Source organism: Phalangium opilio, unplaced genomic scaffold, assembly GCF_054372755.1.
Source record: "Phalangium opilio isolate 3A_F unplaced genomic scaffold, DU_Popi_V2 ptg000017l_1, whole genome shotgun sequence".
NCBI classification, from domain to species: domain Eukaryota; kingdom Metazoa; phylum Arthropoda; class Arachnida; order Opiliones; family Phalangiidae; genus Phalangium; species Phalangium opilio.
In genome coordinates, this window is record NW_028324151.1 from 5,598,212 (window position 1) to 5,618,566 (window position 20,355).

Consider the following 20,355-nt stretch of genomic DNA (forward strand, 5'->3'; position numbering starts at 1 on the left):
TAAGGCTTTGACACATCTTATTCACACTAATAGGCTTAGGAGTAATGACTGACTAGTTCACTGCAAAACAGTTGATTTGGTGGGCATGCAGTTTTTAAGTAAAGCTCGATATTTAAAGCCTACGAGTGAGAACAGGTCGCGTCACTTACATGAACAGGAATACATACAGCTAATTGGTATCATTGCGCCCCCCCCGTATCTCCCTTGTTAATATCTATGCGGGTTTTGTGGGCAGGGCTTGAGAACTCACTATACGTCACGCTTCATAACTCTTCTTACCTCTTTCTTACAGTGATTTCATTATTTGGTAGCAACACGAGATAGAGGTAAAACTCGTCAAACATAAAGGTTAGTCCAGCTCCTCCCACAAAACCCGCCTAGATACGTTGAGTGAAAATGGATGTAACACAATGATTCCAATTAACTGTATGAACAACAGCTTTTTACGTGCAAAGTGTCATCAAAAATTGAGCTATGAATAATAGGAAGTTAGGCTTATTAGCTCATTTGGAAGGAGTAAGCAACGACTTAAGCCTAATTTGAGAACTACATAAATATTAGGTATTAGGTAAACATCGTCATAGATTATGAGAAGATTTGCGATGGTGTTGTAGCAAATCTAATCTAGTGTAAGAAAACCCGCAAATTTCGCAGAAAAATAGAGATTTTTGGTGTTTAGTTCTTTGGTGTCTTCTCAAACTTGAACGGTCCGTGTAGGCAGCGTCGCAAAATATACAACCGAAATCTTTTCCAGCTTTCTTCTTAAATGACTTGTTTTTAATACGGTATCGACCTAAATAAAAGAATACTGAATTAGATTAAGTCCACTTTAATAAAAAAATAAATCAATAAAATAAAACGCAACGCATTTACAAATATACTCACAGCAATTGTACTTACACTGAAATAAAATCAAACCCAGATTCTTTGGCAAAACATTTCAACTTTATTATTTCAAATAAATTCGTGTTCAATATATATAAAAATAGTGATGCCCCCGATAACGATAACAACTCCCAATAATAACCACATGAAAATGCTTATAATCTGTACCCATAACCGTAAACTTGAATTTTATAATAAGTAATCTTTAGATGAACATTTGGAATGTGTTAATTAAGACATTCGCCTTCTATTCCATTTCAATCCCCATGTTTAAGGCCGCTAATTGGTCCAAGGCAATACGTCTGGATGGAATCAAAGTAGCACCGGGTGGTAGATGCTTTAATTTTATATGACGTCGCAAATTACCTTAATTAACGGTTGAAAAAACATTAAAATAATTTCATAATTAAAAACTTAAAATTAATTAAAAATAATTACGTTTCTCGGTGTAAGCTAGAAGACACAATTCGCAAGTGTAAGTTCTGGCTTTGGCGCAAAACCGTTTCTTTCGCATGTGATAGTATTTTCTTAACATGACTGAAGATTTTACATGATACATGATTTTGGAAACGAAAAGCATAAAAAATATACAAAACATAAATGTGTTAGTTTCTTATTAATTTATTATTAATGCAAAAGAATATATCATCTCCTGTTGCCTAAATTATAATTAAGATAATGCCTATTAAAATTCCCTTGCAAAATATCATTATTTGAAATATATAGAATCGTATTTATTTATTTATTTTGGCAGTTGACGAAATATATGTAATACATGAATTTTGTTATTAAATACGCAATACAAAACAAAAACTAAAAATTAAAACAATGCGGACGGTCTTGAGTTAAATTGGACACACATTCTCATAAGGCCATGTTATTAATATTTGTTTGTTTGTTTGTTGTTCAAAAATATATATTTATATATACTCTAAACCATCCTATTTATATCCTCCGCCGAATGTATATAAATAATCAAATGTATAAAACCTAATAACATACATGTATATGTTATATCCCTCAGAAAAATAGTAGATTGGGTAGTTGCCCCATCGATTATGAAGTTTAGTAAGGCACATAAGTCCTTTATGTGACTCTTCGGTGTAAAAAAGGGGGTAGACATACGAGGGGGTTGATAGCCGTCTCTGCGTACTCTCTGGATCGAAAACGCCAGAGGCAGGCGCCGAGAGGCGAGATGGAAGGCAAAATGTTCCCCCCGTGTCTTTCCCTCTTATTTAGACCGAAGAGGCTTACGCTATGTCCGCTGTTGAACGTTGAAACGCGAGGAACTGACATTAAGCTAAACCACCCTCTATATAACACTTTAAATTTATATTTGGCGCAAAATTGAATCGTAAGGTTCTGAATTTTAAAGAATTATTCAATAATCAAATGTAGTAAGATCTCGCGTAATTTTACGTCTTCCAACAAATTTTTCAATTCCATGGACGGATCTCAGGTGTCTACTTAAAACTTCAACGCGTTTGGAAGCAAAAGGGCAGTAGTCGCAAATGTATTCCGGTGGGGCGTCGCAATGCTGCTCTCTCACGTGTCGTCGCAAATTTCGGGAACACGCAAATCCTTTTTTGGAATTTGTTATTTTAATTAATATACTAAGGAACTTAAAACTTGTTAACTAGGGTCGCAAAATATACCTCGGCCACACACTGGACAGGCCCGGGAACTTCTCGAATAAGTACTTCCGGCATCAAGGAGCTCAAGGGTAAGGTTTTCCTTCTTAATACGCGTCCCGGCGATGTTGCGAAGCTTAACTGAAAATTTTGTAGGGTTAATTACGTAGGTGACTTGTACAAGAAGATATAATAAAAGTCAATAAAAACAGAGGGTTATACCTAACAGAACTTCCCAAAGAGGTTAAATACCGATCACCAATCGCGATTCCGAAAAGTATACACCGAAATAAACGAAAGATTTGTTAGTTTATAGCCCAAATGTTAGCCCGGAGCTAAATAGGCCCAAAACTTTATTTTATGAAATGATTTTTAGAAAAAAATATATTTTGATTTGTACATTAAGGCATAAATATTTCCAACACCATTATAAAATATCCAGCACCAAGTTATTTTATGAAAATAATCTGTATCGTTTTTAGTGGAAGCCATTAAGGTTATCAAGGATGGAATTTACTTCGTGATGAGTTTTCTCGTGCATTTTGACATTGTCTAGTCTGTTGTAGATACGAGAGCAAAATCGGCATCCGAACAAGGCCTTTTGCGAAGCATGTTTCGTCTTATAATGTCTCGTTAAACTGCCTTTAAGAGTAAACGCTGCGCTGCATTGTTTGCAGTAATGCAGACCACCATACTCTTTTCCCTGAGAGTCTTCGCTAACTAAGTAATCTCCGGTAGATTCGCCTTCCGATGAACCTGAAAGAACCAAGAGGTAATTAGTATCTGTTCCTTATAAAGTGTCAATCGTACCAGAGAATTTTTAGACACTTCCTGCCACCAAGTAACCATTGGAAAAAAATTAGGCATAATTAACAATCTTAAACCTTTATATCTATTTTTCGAGAAAGGTTAATATCACGGTACGGAATTGGTACTGAAAGGGTTGGTCTTATTAGGAATTTATTTATTTAAAGAGTTTCGTGGACTTTTTCAACAAATAAAATCCCCTCTTACCCTACGCAATACCTTAATAAATTCACATTAATTACTTAAGAAAAATATTTGATTTATTCATTCATGTTATATGACACGTTTTACATTTTATTCTCTTATACTGTCACCAGGAATCTTGTGGCCTTCAAAGCTTATTTAAACGTTTCTATACTTCGGTGGTTTGATATTGTGAACTGATGATTCGTGAAACCTTAGATTATCTAAACGGTTGAAGTTAGAATCACATCTTGTGCAATAAAACTTAGTCTTGGAATCGCTGTGTTTCACACGCAAATGTCTATAAACCGATCCTTTAGTGGTGAAGGGCTTGTAACATACTTTGCACGAGAACATTATCTCATTGTTTACCACTACTTCCTGCGTTAACATTTCTCTGGGTATTCCTGGTAAAATTAAAAGTAGTAGAATACAAATTTAATTTATGACCTGAATTGTAATTAGTTGAAAGTCTCGCGTCGATATTTGACAGTTATTGGCGTTACGAAGTATTAACTATACACATCAAATGAATGATACGTTTTATTGCAATGGCAATTTTATACATTAAGGCAAATTAGTGAATGATTGCATGTGCGATTTTACGGTGGCGGTTCAAGTTGTCCAACCGCATGTACACAGTTCCGCAAATATTGCAAAAGTATTGCGTTTTAATGTGTTTGCATCTGACGTGTCTCCTATAGTTACTAGTGGTGGAAAATGCAAGACCGCACACGTTACACGATCTGGTATCAGAAATATTATCTAAAGTATGAAAAAATTACCAATGATGACGGATTTTTTATGACAATTGAAATATTTTCGAGTTTAAAAAGGGAATGCAAGATGCTCAATTTATAAAATAGATAAACAAACGTACATCTTATGAACTTATGGTAATAAGAATGAGATCTAGGAATGATGAAATAAAATGCACCCTCCCTTGTTACAATTTATTTGCATATTTTGTATTTATACATCGTTTGCAAAATATAAACTGTTTATTTCCATTTCATATCGTGATAAACTTTGTAATGCCGTCTCATGGTATCTCTGCGCGTGAAAAAGTCTCCGCATACTGTACACACGAAGTCCTGTTTATTGATGTGTTCATAATTTTGGTGACGCAAGAAACTGCAGCGAGTTGAAAAAACCATGTCACATATGGTGCATGTTCGTTCGGCAACTGGTTTCCCAATGTAACTATGATCTGAACCTGAAAGTTGAAGATACCATTATTCAGCGATTGTTCAGTGAAATGCTGCGATTTTCAAAATAAGTTTTTTTTAATTTGTAAGCTTAATTTAACGCGTCTTTATAGTAAGTACTTAACTACAGTGAACTCGGTAGCGAATTTTTACAAATAATGGAATATTTTATTGTCATTTGAAATAATCTTAATAACACTTTAAATTGTCTCGCTTCGAGAAAGCAATTGTTCCGGGTGACTTTGTTTGTAATGGCTATTCAAGTTGTCTTTTCGATTGTAAATAGCGCCGCAAATTTTACAGGCAACGCGTAAATTAGTATGTTTACTTTTCATGTGTCTCAAGTAATTAGATCTTATAGTGAAGACCAAGTCACATTCTCTGCACCATCGGTCAGGTTCATCAAAGACACTGAAGGCTGAAAAACAATTAAGTGTGGTTAAAATTTATTCAGAATTGTTCTTCATGAAAAAATTGTACAATAGACAAATATCGTGTAAAACGTATTTAATGATTGTTTCAAAATAATTATAACTGTACATTTCGTTTTGCGTCAATTAAGACGGAGAACTATGTCGCAAACAATGCAAACGGGGCGTATATCAGTATAAAATAAATTAGATCTCAGAGTGAAGACAAAGTTTTGCGTCAAGATGGGTGACAACGTTTGTAATGGCGATCGAATTGGTCTTTTCTACGGAAACCCGAGCCACAAACTTTACAAACAACGCGTGTATTACTATGTTGACTTTTCATGTGTCTTAAGTAATTACATCTGATAGTGAACGACATATTACAGTATTTGCACCATCGTTCAGGTTTTCTTTTTCCAATCACATTGCTGTCTGAAAAATTAAAGAAAAAAGAAAGAGACATTTTTTTCTTGTCACTTAACTATTCTTTTAATTTCGCGTCTGTTTATATACATTGAGCTAGTGCTGTTTATGAGTAGTGACGGCCTATCTCCGTATTGTGACAAATTTTGTAATGCCGTTTCAAAGTATCTTTGCGACTGTAACGAACTCCGCATATTTTACAACCGAATCGTAATGGTGTCTCCCGGTGTTTTGATTGAATGTGACGCAAAAAATTGCATCGTTTTGAAAAAACTCGATTACAGGTGGTGCATGATCTGATGGCAGCTGGTTCCCCTTCGCAATTAAGATCTGGAATGTGTATACCTTTTAAGTGACCGGCCTTTATCAACAGTTGCCTCTAGTTTTTAAAGATAGTTGGCCAGTTAAGCTTACATAAATACTTTATTAATCAAATATTAGGTTATACATTTCTTTGGCAAATGATTGACTAAATAGACCTTAGGTTAAAGTGTGGTCTAAAGGTACAAAAAACAATAAAGTAAGACTTCAAACACAACAGCAAGTAAGTGTCGTTCGTCATCAAACTTGTGGTCCAAGCGAGAACTAGACGAGCCTAACATTCAATCGATTTTGTATGATTAAAGTTATAACTAAGTTTACTATGTTATCTATTGTGTAAATAAACATTTGGTGTATTTATAAACAATTTAAGCAACTTGTTGCCATCGTAGAAAATGAAAGTCAATTTAAATATCTATCGTATGCTCTACATTGTTGTCTGCCAACATTTGGTTGAACTAAATCTTGCTAATTAAATTCTTGGCAACAACACTATTAAAAATTTCGCAATCTATGTTGATGCTTTCGATGGAAGGTCAAAGAGTCTTTCCTGGAATAAGTTCGATTACATATATCGCACTTAAATTGGAAAGTATTTCTGCCGTGAATAGTTAGAAAATGACGCTTCAAAGAACCAACGGTTGTAAATGACTTGTAACAAACGCAACAAAGCTTTTGTCCGGATGCTGTTCGAAGCATACGAAATTGCGGATAACCTGCAAGAAAAACATTAAATAATTAATAAGTGTTCTAAGGGATAGACTTATATATATATATATTGCGACTTGAAACAATCACAACACAAAGTACGACACTTACCTAAATATAAACAACAAGCAAACAGTTGACAAAATTAAGATTGCAAGACGATGCAATTGTGAACGTAATATTTATTTGCAGTTTAATTTCTCCAAAATACATTACAGTACGGATGGAATAAAGATCATATTCAAGAGTGGTGAGTTTACTATTTGTTCTGTTAATTACGAGTCTCTAATTTTTACGATATTTTCGTTTAGGCCTGGCTTCACCACACCATATATTATGTGCGTAGCCTTTATGGGCACTCAAATTGTCCCGTCTGTTGTAAACATTTCCGCAGATATCACAAAAGTGCTGTTGTGGTGTGGTGCTATGTTTCACAGCTTTATGTCTAACCATTCCTCTCCTGGTTGTAAAATGCATTCCACATAAATTGCACACGAAACGATCATCACTAAACGACCGTGACAATTCAAAGTAATTTTCGTCGTCGAAATCTATAAATTAAAATCGCGGTCGATGAGTCATGAGTCCATGAGTAAAACACGAGATAGTCTTGATTGAGAAAACGAAATAAACGTAATTTGAAATGGTTTTGCTTAACTGTGTTTATTTTTTAAATCTTACAAAAGATATTTTTTCAAGTCTTGAATTTGTGATTATTTCACATTACAATAGTTATTTCAAGTAAATTTTCACATTGAAAATTTACTGGGGTATGTTCTATGGGTATATCCAAAATGAGTCTTCAGAAGTCGAAGTTTGACGAAAGCCATTCCGCATAAGTTACAAATGTACTCCCCATTTTGCGACATTCGAACAGCTATCAAATTTTCTAAAAATAGATACGGCATTAGCATAATTTATTACACAAGATTTGTAATATGTTTCAATTTGTACCTAAAGTTGCCATACATAAGTTAGGGGTTTAATAAATAAAGCGACTCATGAGTTGACACTTACATTTATTTATATATTATTTTAAAACCAATTAATATTCAATTACATTACTGTTGAATAAGTTGAGAGAGAAATATTCAAAGCTTAAATTCATTTTAAATACCTACTACTTCCTTAAACAATTTATCTCCTACAATTTTCAACGAACATGGTGTACTTCTCGTGAAGGTTCAATTTGTATTAACGATCGAATATCTTGTTGTAACACATAAATTCATTTAAATATAATTCAAAAACCAGTTTCCCAGAACAATTTTCAATGACACTTGATACTAGGCCTATTTCATTATTTCATAAAACACAAATTACTTTGGACAATTTTTAGAATAACACGTGATTTAAATTTTGCACATGGCGTACTTCTTATGACTGTTCAATTTGTCCTTACGATCAAATATCTTGTTGCAAAATTCACAAATATGCATTTTGCGATATTTTAAATATTGTAAATACTGTGCGTCTTGCGCTTGATTGTTGCAAAAATTCCGCAGAAACAATGAACAATCTGGTCTATACTGTCCGGCCATTAGAGCTTTGAAAAAAAAATTATTTAATTCAATTAATATAGTTAAATAATAAATAAACTAAAAGACAACAAAATGGAACTCTGTGTTGACTTCAGTTGCACCAAATAAACAACTACAGTCGATTTAAATATTCTTAAACTTTTATTAGATCTTTTAAATCACCGTAATATATCGATCCATACCCGTATTACATTTTGCTGCTACAATATGCTAATTTATAAGTTTTCATGATGTTTGCTTCTAATATGAAATGCCACGCTGTCCGATCGATTAAAAACTCTGTAGCAAATATGACATGAATATTTAGGTCGAGATTTTAAATGTCTATTAAAATGCCTGTTCAGAGTTGAACGGTCGTAGAAAGTCTTGTTACATATACGGCATAATGGACGATCTGTAAGATATTTTAATAAATTAATTAATATCTGCTCTAATTACGACGAAAAATTAAAATATGGATGGTTTGTTTAAAGCGTAATTTACCTCAAAACTTCTGTATAACTTTGAAAAAATAAATATTTTTTTAAATAATATTATAACAAAAAATTAATTTATTCAAAATTGATCACCATAATTTCTAACATAATACTATTACATAAGAAATTCTAAAAGCACTGAAAGGTAAATAATTATAAAATGAGTACCGGTATGTGTATTCCTTACAATGTTTAAGAAATTGACCGAAAAACAACTACGAAAATCACAATAAATTGTAAATGTTAAGCCTAACTTGAAATTAAAACTGGAACACAAGTGTGATTCAGAAAACATGGAAGAAGTACACATTTCTCAGCCAATTTCTTAAACCCTCAAAATATTCGAGTTCCACTTTTGAGTATATTAAATAGTTATATTTGATTCGGTTTAGTTCAATTCATTTCAGTATTTCATCGAATCAAGTCCAAGGATGATGGTAATTGTAAGGGTTGGGGTTCAAGTATCCCATTTCGTCACACTCGTATTTGGTAACGATGTAGTTTGTTTGTGGTGCACTATCAAACGTTACGGGGCTGTGGTTAAAAAAGGCCAAAGGTTAATGAAAGTATTTAACATAAAAGTACGGAATTTCAAAGTCTTACGGAGTGGAAGGTTTTAAAAATTTCTCCATTTTCTTTTCCAGGGTGAAAACGGGGCTTTGAGTTTGAAATTGATCACGTCGTTTTGTTCTTTTGCCTGATTGGAAGGGAAGATACACAGACAACAAATCGATATGAATAAAACTGGACAAACAAGAGTTGTACGTGTTCATACAACTGTGTATTGTAGAAAGGCAAGTTTTGTTCAAAATGTATTGCATTGAACCACAACAGTAAATATATGGAATATCAAATAAAACCATTTTATCTCTTGAAAAAGTTTAAATTACTTAGAAGAAAATCTATTAATAAAGTTCAGATCAATAAAACCATCAAAACATCCCGTAGAAATATTACATTTTTTATAAAATAACAATTGGTTTCCTGTTGTTAACGAGTGAAGTATAATTTCATAGGCACGTAGTTAACATTATGTTTATTTAAGGCACTTATTTAAGTAAGGCCAGGAAATTATAGAGATGACAAAAGGGAATACTTATTTCCCGTACCGGATGAGTTAAGTATGAAATGTGGGCGGATACTGACGTCAGTAAAGCGATACGTCACAAGCTCCTCCCCACAGCCAGCTCCGTAATTTCCCGTTATGAGTGATACTAATACTAAAATCTATCAAAAATATCATGACGTAACATCATCGTTTTGAAGCGTGTAAGGTGCGCTTATGAGTCAACAAATTGTCGCGTCTTGTAAATGGTTTGTTACAAACGTCACAGTTGTAACATTCGCGTTCGGTATTGTGACGTCTCATGTGACGGTAAAGCGTCGACCTATCGTAGAAGCTCTTTTTGCAGTGAGGGCAAGTCGGTAAGCCACTCACGCGAACAGACTTGTTAATAAACGACTTGAATATGAATTCTTGGACAAAATCTGAAAGAAAAAAATTATATTAGTACATGTCCCGTAATTGTAACTTGGGAGAGATTTCTTCAAAAATATTCGTAAGACGGGCCTAAAATTTGTAACGGACGTTTTACATTAAAAGCACATTTTACATTTGAGAATAACAGCAAATGTTTTTTATTAACATAGTTGCTCATATTGTAAACACAAATATTTCATAAAATCTTATTTCGTTAAGTGCCAGATTTGAACATGCAAAAATTTGCTTTGTGCTTATCTCGATACCATTTTCTAGTAAATGATTTGAGACATTGATCACATTGGTAGTACTTTTGAGACGAATTCGTTGATGCCACCGCCAGACACGAGTCATAAACAACGTAACCTGAAAAGGGTGGGAAGGAAATGTTAAGGGCTGCGCTGTAACATAACAAGGCCTAAAACTCAAAATTAAAGAAAATAATAGTAACTACTACGTATTAATTATAATGTAATTTAATAACCGTCTTCAACAACATTTCTAATCGTGGCGATAAAGCGAGCGCCTTGCTTTAATAACCTTTCGAACATTAACGACGTGAAAAACGTTCGCGGTTTATTTGGTGTTGCTCGACGTGTCACATTGCACGTGAGAGTGAGACATGACGCCATTTAACCGACTAAGAAGTAAATTTTCCACGAAAATAAGCATCATAATTTTGAATATTGATACGGTTTCTAAATGGAGTTCAATGCAGAACAATAAGTTCAGTTCCCATAAAATAACCCGAGGATAGTAATCAATATATATCTCTCAGCTAATTGCGTAATAAAGATGATAACAAGATTGGTAACTCAGGGTTTATCCGTTGCAGATTGTATAGAATAATTTGAAAATATAATTAATGAAAATACATTTATTTTACAATTAAAATATATTACAAGTGGGACCCGAGGTGGATTACAACGGTATTGATCTATACAAAGCAAAAGCTGCGGGAGACATATTTACATAGTATTGTTTTCTCGTTACCAGTCTGATAAAATTAACATTTTTAAAAATCACTTGGCACATTTTAAGAATGTCAGGTTTGTAATTTAGTTTGTATCTGGTGGTTCTCGTGAGCCGCAAATGAACTGACGATGTCGATCACGGTAGTGTTTTTGCGAAAAGGATTTAGAACACAAGTCGCAATTGTAACGGCTTTTCGTGTGCTGTTCCCTGTGACGTCGCATCGTGGAGACGTCGAAAAAAGCCTTGCCACAAACATCGCACGTTATCGATTTATATTTCGCCCCTGATTTGTCTTTTGATCGTCTCCTCGACGCAGAGTTGAAGCGATTTGCAAGTCGAATCCACATGAAATCATCTAAATATTGGCATAACAATCGCGGTGAGTTAGTAATAGTTGTCGACGCTAAGCGACCTAAGCCTTACAAATTATTGGGCCAAGGATAAATAAATTCGAACACTTCTTTTGTTTTATCAAAATACGTTTTTATTTTGCTAAATGCGAATGGTACAAATGGAATCAATAATTTGTCGGATAAGACTTACAATTAAGATAATGTCTCTTTATAATATCTTCTCTAGTAAATGCTTTACCGCAAAATTGACAACAAAACTTTGGCCTGTCTTTCATATGTGTCATCATATGACGTTGTAAGTTGCGTTTCGATTGGAACATTTTCTCGCAAATTGTACACGAGAAATTGTCCGCAACGTCCATCGCGTAGCTAAGTAACGAATTCTTGAATGATCTAAGTGACCTTCGACCTGGAATTAATTTTCACTCTGGTTAGTGAAGTTACATTTTCACGAAATTATAAAGTGATTCAGACACTTAATAATAAAAACGCGTCAATGAAGTATTAAAAATAAATTTTTATTGAACATTAAAGATTATGCCAGTACAACGAAATAACGTTTGGCGTTTTAACACTTAATGATAAAAATATGAGATTATAAAAATAGCCTTAAATGGTACCATTTTAAAAAATAATATAGATTGATAAGCTAGAAATGTGGCTTTCAATTCATCGGGAGCTTATCATTTGGCAGATTTCTTCTCCAAAAATAGTATCAAATTTAAAAATTGTACATAAGCCAAACTTAATAATTTTGTAAGGCTTTTTGTAACAATGATTTCGAATGTCGAGTAGCTTCGTGTTTCTTGAGATTATCCATTCGATTAAAAGTTTTGCCACAAAATTGACACGAAAATTCAGGTTGAACTTCAGTATGTATAGTTTTCATATGACGAATTAGAGTATATCTGTCGAAAAAGGCCTTGTTGCAAAACTTGCAAATGGCACGACGTGATGGGTATGATCTTGAATTAATGCTCAAATCAAAACCTAAATGGAAAAACGCGATAATCTTCGAATTAGAAAGGGTATAAAAATCATTATGTATGATCGTGAATTGTAATAAACTAAGACACAACAATGGTTGGTTGACAAATAAATAGACACGTTTAATACACGTAAGTAAGACTATAGTACACTGTGTTACATGGAGACGGCTATTTAGTAGTTACTTTGGTTCAAGCTGCACAAAGAAAAGTGTTCATCACTTCAAGAATTTCATACAAATGAAGAGAACTCTCCAAGGGACACTTTCCCGAGCATAATGAAGGTTAATCCACTTGGTCCATGAATTCCCGATGTTTTAAGAACATATGAGATTGCAAATTATCTTTGCGTTTAAAAAGTGTCGGGCAATACAGACAACTCAATTTTGGTCTTCCTATGTGCTTGTCAGCTAGGTGTCGATTCAAAGTGTAATTGTTGCAGAATTTTTTATGACAAAAATGGCAAGTGACTTGTTTGCGAGGGGCTTTACGTAAATACACCCCATGCACACTTTGGTTACCTAAAAGAAAATAAACAATCTCTGTCAATGATTTGTTCCAGGTAAAGAAAAAAACACACAGAAATAAACAAAGACAAAAGCGTATATCAAGAAAAGTTAAAGCGAGCGTAGGTTTTGACAGACGTCAGACATTTTTAATAAATTTTAACAGATAAATATATTATTACATTTCTTTTTTTTTCGTAAGTTAATGGAACGTATTTGTTTTGATCTTCAATCTTGAAATAATGTATCCGGATGGTTCATTGCATAATGAGTTCTAAACGAATCTTTTCGTGAAAATTTTCTGAGGCAAAGGTGACATTGAAACTCTTGCTTCTTAACCGAATGTTTGTCTGCCATGTGTCGGTTTAACGTAAAGCGTCGGGAAAATTCTTTTTGACATATATCGCACCACCATCGACTGCTAGCACCAACGTCTTTGTCGTCAAACATGTCAGAAAATGATGTAAAACCTAAAAACCAATTTTAATGTAAATCCGCTCGAAGTAAGTCCTGACTGACTGATAATCAACGCCCAGCTCAAACCGCTTGCCCTTGAAGGCTGAAAATTTGCAGGAACGTTACTTATAAGTAGTAGGCGCGTACTAGGAAAGATTTTTCCAATCCGGAGCCATCTTAAAAAATGGTGCCCAGAAACGTAAAAAATCTTCTCTATGCAACAAAGTCCGCGCTTTTCAACCGATTTCAAAAATATTTAGTACACTGGTTTCCTTAACCTATAAATGGGCTGAATGGTCTTTTGGGTTCGATTTGTTGCCATCTTTTTAAATGGCGGCCAAAAACTTAAAACCCTTCTTTATAAAATAATGTCCGCGTGAAAAGTAAACTTAAAATACCAACTATAAAACACTTTAAATCGAAATTTTTATCAGTTGTCTTTATTGGTAGGCAAATATGGTACATGACGTTTGCCATCTAAATGTTGCTTGATCATGTGTCTATTGGCGTTATCTTTTCGAGTAAAGGTAGCACCGCAAATTTCGCAAGTATATCGCAAAGTTGGATTTTTATCAGTTGAACCAGCTACACCCACAAGTCGCCCGACGGAAAATCCGCTGAGTCTGGTCGACCTGATTTCAATGAGGTTAGAGGCCCGTAATGGTACTGGTACGTGAATGATCGGTGGTACTTGAGTTTGCGAATCGCTACTCGCATCTAAAAACATTAACACGATATCGCGCGTTAGGGTGGAACAATGAGACGACGAAGCATGCCATCACAACATTATAATAATTAAATTGACAAGACGACATCGAGGCTTAGCTAGCACACTGTTCTTTCTACAAAATCTAAATGAAACAATGGCACCAGTTGATGGGATATTTTTTTTATTAGAAATTAACAGGGTTACAAAAATTTCCTATGCCATAATAGATGAGCAGATTATTATTTGTAAGGCACTTCAGCAAGGGTTAAGTTGACGCGAAGATGATTTTAGGATAATTTCATTTTTGACTTTCCTTCATGTGACAATCCATGTACGCTCTTCAAGTGACGCGAAATACCATCTTTTCGAACAAAGAATCGTCCACAAATGTGGTAAGTACCTGGTCGTCGACTAGGTGCTTGTTGATTGTAGTGTTCAAAATTTTTTGTAGTTTTAATTATTTTCACTACAGGTAATTCGGTTTCTTGATTACCAATTTTTAATGATGTTCCAAGCAGAATCGTGCCTATGAATGTATATTACTTAGCTTCAAATATTTCACTTATTGTGAGAATTGTAGGTTATTAAAGACCATGCCAATTAAAAAATATAGGTATAATTTATTTGTAAACCGTGTTATACATAGTAAAAAATAGGGCTTAATAAATATTATGCTCCATTGGAATACATCGAAAATGTAACTATAATAAAAAATACTCTAACAAATTCAACCAGGGACAGGTATGTTTCACTCGATTTCTATTTAGATCTCTAATAATCTCGACCAGGCGGATGATTATGAGAGATAAGTGGCTGGGGTTGACCGCACTTATTGTCTGTTAAAAGGCATCCTTTACATTTCAAAGAACTTCGAGGGCAACGCCACCGTATTTTGTGTAAACCCTTGTAATGTACGCTGTATTCGTAACCTTGGTATATCACGTTTATGTGCTGTTTCTTATTCACGACAACTTCGACCTTATCTGCGCAATTTGAACAAATAAAAGCATTGAATCTTTCATTTTCGATTCAAGCAAAATGAAACAATAAAATGCCTAACTGGAAAGAGGGACCGTGTAATTGACTATAAAACAATTGGTAAGACAATTAAGTAACTGTTTAGCTTTAATCAATGATTTTGAAATACATTGGTCGCTACGTGAGATAGACTAGGTTCTGGATTGTGCGAGTGGACGTGAAGGAGAGTAGGTTGTCCATAATTGTTATCGGTAAGCAGGACTCCTTTACACGATAATTGTCTATTCTTCAGGCATCTCCATCTCATGTGTTTAAGTCCATTATATTTAATACAATATTCGTAACCCTGGTACCTAATGTTGTTATTATTCTTCTTGTTGGGTACGACGATAACTGTGTCTAAACAAAAGAATACTAATTAATATATGATCAAATGAAAACCAAAAATAAAATCATAAATTGAACATAAGTTTATAAGATATGTTCCATAAGGATGATAGCACCTATACTTCGTATAGTGCTAGAGTCTTACAACTCGAGCTAGTTCGAGAACGACAAGCGAGAATTGAAGTCCTACACTCGGTTAATTAATTTTGCTGGACTTCCATCTAGGTCCTATTTAGTCTGCATTACTAAGCCTTTGACAGCGCCTCACCAGGCGTCCGTCGCTTTACCTCGAATCTATGACGTACTTCAATCACTTCATGACAAGCTCCAGTTTGAAACCAGTGACAAACTTATGGAACATATCTTATGATGAAACAATAATACAGTAACCATAGTTTTTAAAAATAAAATTTTATTTATTTCTTTGATTTAATTAAAAGACATCAAGATGGTGGGTGATTATGAAAATGGGAGGTTCTGGGATTCGTTAAATCTAGGCTGGTTGTTAGAATACCCTTGCAACGACTCCCGCAACTTTTTATGCAACGCCAACTGATTGTCGAAGTCCCTTTGTATTTTAAGCAGTATTCGTAACCGAAAAATTTCAAGTTTTCGGTACCCTTCTTATTCAGAACGATTTGTATTAGACCTAAAAAAAGAGTGCAAGAAAGGTTAAAAGATAGAACTCGATACACATGTGTGTGCAAATGTCAACATCACCAAGAAATATTCGTAAGTTTATGGTTGTTAGTAGCTAAATCGAAATAAGTAAGCGTTCCAAGGAAAATGCTTAAATATTCTGAGAAAATCAAACTTTATTGAAGAAATAAAGAATATGTTAGAAAAATATTAAAATTCGGGTGGATGACTATGAAAGGATGTACAATGAGGATTTCTTAAATCGTTTGTGGTGAAAAGGGCCCCGTTACAATGGAAACCGTTTCGATTTTTGGCGCATTTCCATCGGGTTTGACGTCTTATACGATGTAAACAATAACTGTATCCTTGATATTTCAAATTCGCCGTGCCCTTTCTGTTCCGCACTAGTTCAACGACGTCTGTTAACGTCTCTGTAAAAATCGGCGTTTGTAAATGATATTTACAAACTTTTATTTAAAAGTAAAAAATATTTCCCGAGGCTCATGTAGATGTAGTTTATGTTTCGGTATTGTTTAATTTGTGGTTAGTAAATATAGGATATCGTTCCACAAGCGCATGCGCCTTGCCAAATAGTTAAGCGCTAATAGAGTACTTAATGATGAGGGAACTATTTATCATGTATGTGCTTCGGTTTAGTAACCGTGCACATCTTCAATCTTGAAATAATGTATCCGGATGGTTCATTGCATAATGAGTTCTAAACGAATCTTTTCGTGAAAATTTTCTGAGGCAAAGGTGACATTGAAACTCTTGCTTCTTAACCGAATGTTTGTCTGCCATGTGTCGGTTTAACGTAAAGCGTCGGGAAAATTCTTTTTGACATATATCGCACCACCATCGACTGCTAGCACCAACGTCTTTGTCGTCAAACATGTCAGAAAATGATGTAAAACCTAAAAACCAATTTTAATGTAAATCCGCTCGAAGTAAGTCCTGACTGACTGATAATCAACGCCCAGCTCAAACCGCTTGCCCTTGAAGGCTGAAAATTTGCAGGAACGTTACTTATAAGTAGTAGGCGCGTACTAGGAAAGATTTTTCCAATCCGGAGCCATCTTAAAAAATGGTGCCCAGAAACGTAAAAAATCTTCTCTATGCAACAAAGTCCGCGCTTTTCAACCGATTTCAAAAATATTTAGTACACTGGTTTCCTTAACCTATAAATGGGCTGAATGGTCTTTTGGGTTCGATTTGTTGCCATCTTTTTAAATGGCGGCCAAAAACTTAAAACCCTTCTTTATAAAATAATGTCCGCGTGAAAAGTAAACTTAAAATACCAACTATAAAACACTTTAAATCGAAATTTTTATCAGTTGTCTTTATTGGTAGGCAAATATGGTACATGACGTTTGCCATCTAAATGTTGCTTGATCATGTGTCTATTGGCGTTATCTTTTCGAGTAAAGGTAGCACCGCAAATTTCGCAAGTATATCGCAAAGTTGGATTTTTATCAGTTGAACCAGCTACACCCACAAGTCGCCCGACGGAAAATCCGCTGAGTCTGGTCGACCTGATTTCAATGAGGTTAGAGGCCCGTAATGGTACTGGTACGTGAATGATCGGTGGTACTTGAGTTTGCGAATCGCTACTCGCATCTAAAAACATTAACACGATATCGCGCGTTAGGGTGGAACAATGAGACGACGAAGCATGCCATCACAACATTATAATAATTAAATTGACAAGACGACATCGAGGCTTAGCTAGCACACTGTTCTTTCTACAAAATCTAAATGAAACAATGGCACCAGTTGATGGGATATTTTTTTTATTAGAAATTAACAGGGTTACAAAAATTTCCTATGCCATAATAGATGAGCAGATTATTATTTGTAAGGCACTTCAGCAAGGGTTAAGTTGACGCGAAGATGATTTTAGGATAATTTCATTTTTGACTTTCCTTCATGTGACAATCCATGTACGCTCTTCAAGTGACGCGAAATACCATCTTTTCGAACAAAGAATCGTCCACAAATGTGGTAAGTACCTGGTCGTCGACTAGGTGCTTGTTGATTGTAGTGTTCAAAATTTTTTGTAGTTTTAATTATTTTCACTACAGGTAATTCGGTTTCTTGATTACCAATTTTTAATGATGTTCCAAGCAGAATCGTGCCTATGAATGTATATTACTTAGCTTCAAATATTTCACTTATTGTGAGAATTGTAGGTTATTAAAGACCATGCCAATTAAAAAATATAGGTATAATTTATTTGTAAACCGTGTTATACATAGTAAAAAATAGGGCTTAATAAATATTATGCTCCATTGGAATACATCGAAAATGTAACTATAATAAAAAATACTCTAACAAATTCAACCAGGGACAGGTATGTTTCACTCGATTTCTATTTAGATCTCTAATAATCTCGACCAGGCGGATGATTATGAGAGATAAGTGGCTGGGGTTGACCGCACTTATTGTCTGTTAAAAGGCATCCTTTACATTTCAAAGAACTTCGAGGGCAACGCCACCGTATTTTGTGTAAACCCTTGTAATGTACGCTGTATTCGTAACCTTGGTATATCACGTTTATGTGCTGTTTCTTATTCACGACAACTTCGACCTTATCTGCGCAATTTGAACAAATAAAAGCATTGAATCTTTCATTTTCGATTCAAGCAAAATGAAACAATAAAATGCCTAACTGGAAAGAGGGACCGTGTAATTGACTATAAAACAATTGGTAAGACAATTAAGTAACTGTTTAGCTTTAATCAATGATTTTGAAATACATTGGTCGCTACGTGAGATAGACTAGGTTCTGGATTGTGCGAGTGGACGTGAAGGAGAGTAGGTTGTCCATAATTGTTATCGGTAAGCAGGACTCCTTTACACGATAATTGTCTATTCTTCAGGCATCTCCATCTCATGTGTTTAAGTCCATTATATTTAATACAATATTCGTAACCCTGGTACCTAATGTTGTTATTATTCTTCTTGTTGGGTACGACGATAACTGTGTCTAAACAAAAGAATACTAATTAATATATGATCAAATGAAAACCAAAAATAAAATCATAAATTGAACATAAGTTTATAAGATATGTTCCATAAGGATGATAGCACCTATACTTCGTATAGTGCTAGAGTCTTACAACTCGAGCTAGTTCGAGAACGACAAGCGAGAATTGAAGTCCTACACTCGGTTAATTAATTTTGCTGGACTTCCATCTAGGTCCTATTTAGTCTGCATTACTAAGCCTTTGACAGCGCCTCACCAGGCGTCCGTCGCTTTACCTCGAATCTATGACGTACTTCAATCACTTCATGACAAGCTCCAGTTTGAAACCAGTGACAAACTTATGGAACATATCTTATGATGAAACAATAATACAGTAACCATAGTTTTTAAAAATAAAATTTTATTTATTTCTTTGATTTAATTAAAAGACATCAAGATGGTGGGTGATTATGAAAATGGGAGGTTCTGGGATTCGTTAAATCTAGGCTGGTTGTTAGAATACCCTTGCAACGACTCCCGCAACTTTTTATGCAACGCCAACTGATTGTCGAAGTCCCTTTGTATTTTAAGCAGTATTCGTAACCGAAAAATTTCAAGTTTTCGGTACCCTTCTTATTCAGAACGATTTGTATTAGACCTAAAAAAAGAGTGCAAGAAAGGTTAAAAGATAGAACTCGATACACATGTGTGTGCAAATGTCAACATCACCAAGAAATATTCGTAAGTTTATGGTTGTTAGTAGCTAAATCGAAATAAGTAAGCGTTCCAAGGAAAATGCTTAAATATTCTGAGAAAATCAAACTTTATTGAAGAAATAAAGAATATGTTAGAAAAATATTAAAATTCGGGTGGATGACTATGAAAGGATGTACAATGAGGATTTCTTAAATCGTTTGTGGTGAAAAGGGCCCCGTTACAATGGAAACCGTTTCGATTTTTGGCGCATTTCCATCGGGTTTGACGTCTTATACGATGTAAACAATAACTGTATCCTTGATATTTCAAATTCGCCGTGCCCTTTCTGTTCCGCACTAGTTCAACGACGTCTGTTAACGTCTCTGTAAAAATCGGCGTTTGTAAATGATATTTACAAACTTTTATTTAAAAGTAAAAAATATTTCCCGAGGCTCATGTAGATGTAGTTTATGTTTCGGTATTGTTTAATTTGTGGTTAGTAAATATAGGATATCGTTCCACAAGCGCATGCGCCTTGCCAAATAGTTAAGCGCTAATAGAGTACTTAATGATGAGGGAACTATTTATCATGTATGTGCTTCGGTTTAGTAACCGTGCTCTAAATGTAA

General features: G+C 34.5%; 2 protein-coding genes and 1 long non-coding RNA gene across 7 annotated transcripts; all 3 read right to left on the reverse strand.

Annotated features, from left to right (window-relative positions):
• Positions 1–923: 923 nt before the first annotated feature.
• LOC149702694 (uncharacterized) lies at positions 924–2,434 on the reverse strand. The gene is made up of 2 exons (XR_016381811.1): positions 1,324–2,434; positions 924–1,251 (listed from the first exon to the last, which is right to left on the reverse strand). It is a non-coding gene; the product is annotated as an uncharacterized LOC149702694 (long non-coding RNA).
• Positions 2,435–4,859: 2,425 nt separating this feature from the next.
• LOC149702695 (uncharacterized) lies at positions 4,860–16,684 on the reverse strand. Of its 5 annotated transcripts, none has more exons than XR_016381809.1 (3): positions 9,200–16,684; positions 6,691–9,130; positions 4,860–6,587 (listed from the first exon to the last, which is right to left on the reverse strand). XR_016381809.1 is itself a non-coding variant. In XM_089866585.1 (3 exons), exons 2-3 carry the CDS (start codon positions 9,457–9,459, stop codon positions 9,016–9,018), a joined length of 375 nt encoding a protein of 124 aa, XP_089722711.1. In that variant the 5' UTR covers positions 9,460–12,911; positions 13,079–16,684; the 3' UTR covers positions 4,860–9,015. The 5 variants fall into 5 exon arrangements, 3 of the variants coding, with proteins under 3 accessions (XP_089722711.1, XP_089722712.1, XP_089722710.1); XR_016381810.1 differs by having other exon boundaries at positions 4,860–5,559; positions 5,641–9,130; XM_089866585.1 differs by having other exon boundaries at positions 4,860–9,130; positions 9,200–12,911; positions 13,079–16,684.
• LOC149702696 (zinc finger and BTB domain-containing protein 41-like) lies at positions 9,849–11,766 on the reverse strand. Its single transcript, XM_089867142.1, has 2 exons — positions 11,595–11,766; positions 9,849–10,084 (listed from the first exon to the last, which is right to left on the reverse strand). The coding sequence occupies exons 1-2, from the start codon at positions 11,764–11,766 to the stop codon at positions 9,849–9,851; spliced, it is 408 nt and encodes a 135-aa protein (XP_089723268.1).
• Positions 16,685–20,355: the final 3,671 nt, after the last annotated feature.

Coding starts and splice junctions, on each gene's coding strand:
- LOC149702695 (XM_089866585.1), bottom strand. CDS start 9,459: ATGGTTTTATTTGATATTCCATATATTTACTGTTGTGGTTCAATGCAA. Junction 9,131..9,199: donor TTTTTAAAACCTTCCACTCC/GTAAGACTTTGA, acceptor TTTTAACCACAG/CCCCGTAACGTTTGATAGTG.
- LOC149702696 (XM_089867142.1), bottom strand. CDS start 11,766: ATGGACGTTGCGGACAATTTCTCGTGTACAATTTGCGAGAAAATGTTC. Junction 10,085..11,594: donor AAAGAGACATTATCTTAATT/GTAAGTCTTATC, acceptor TTTTTCTTTCAG/ATTTTGTCCAAGAATTCATA.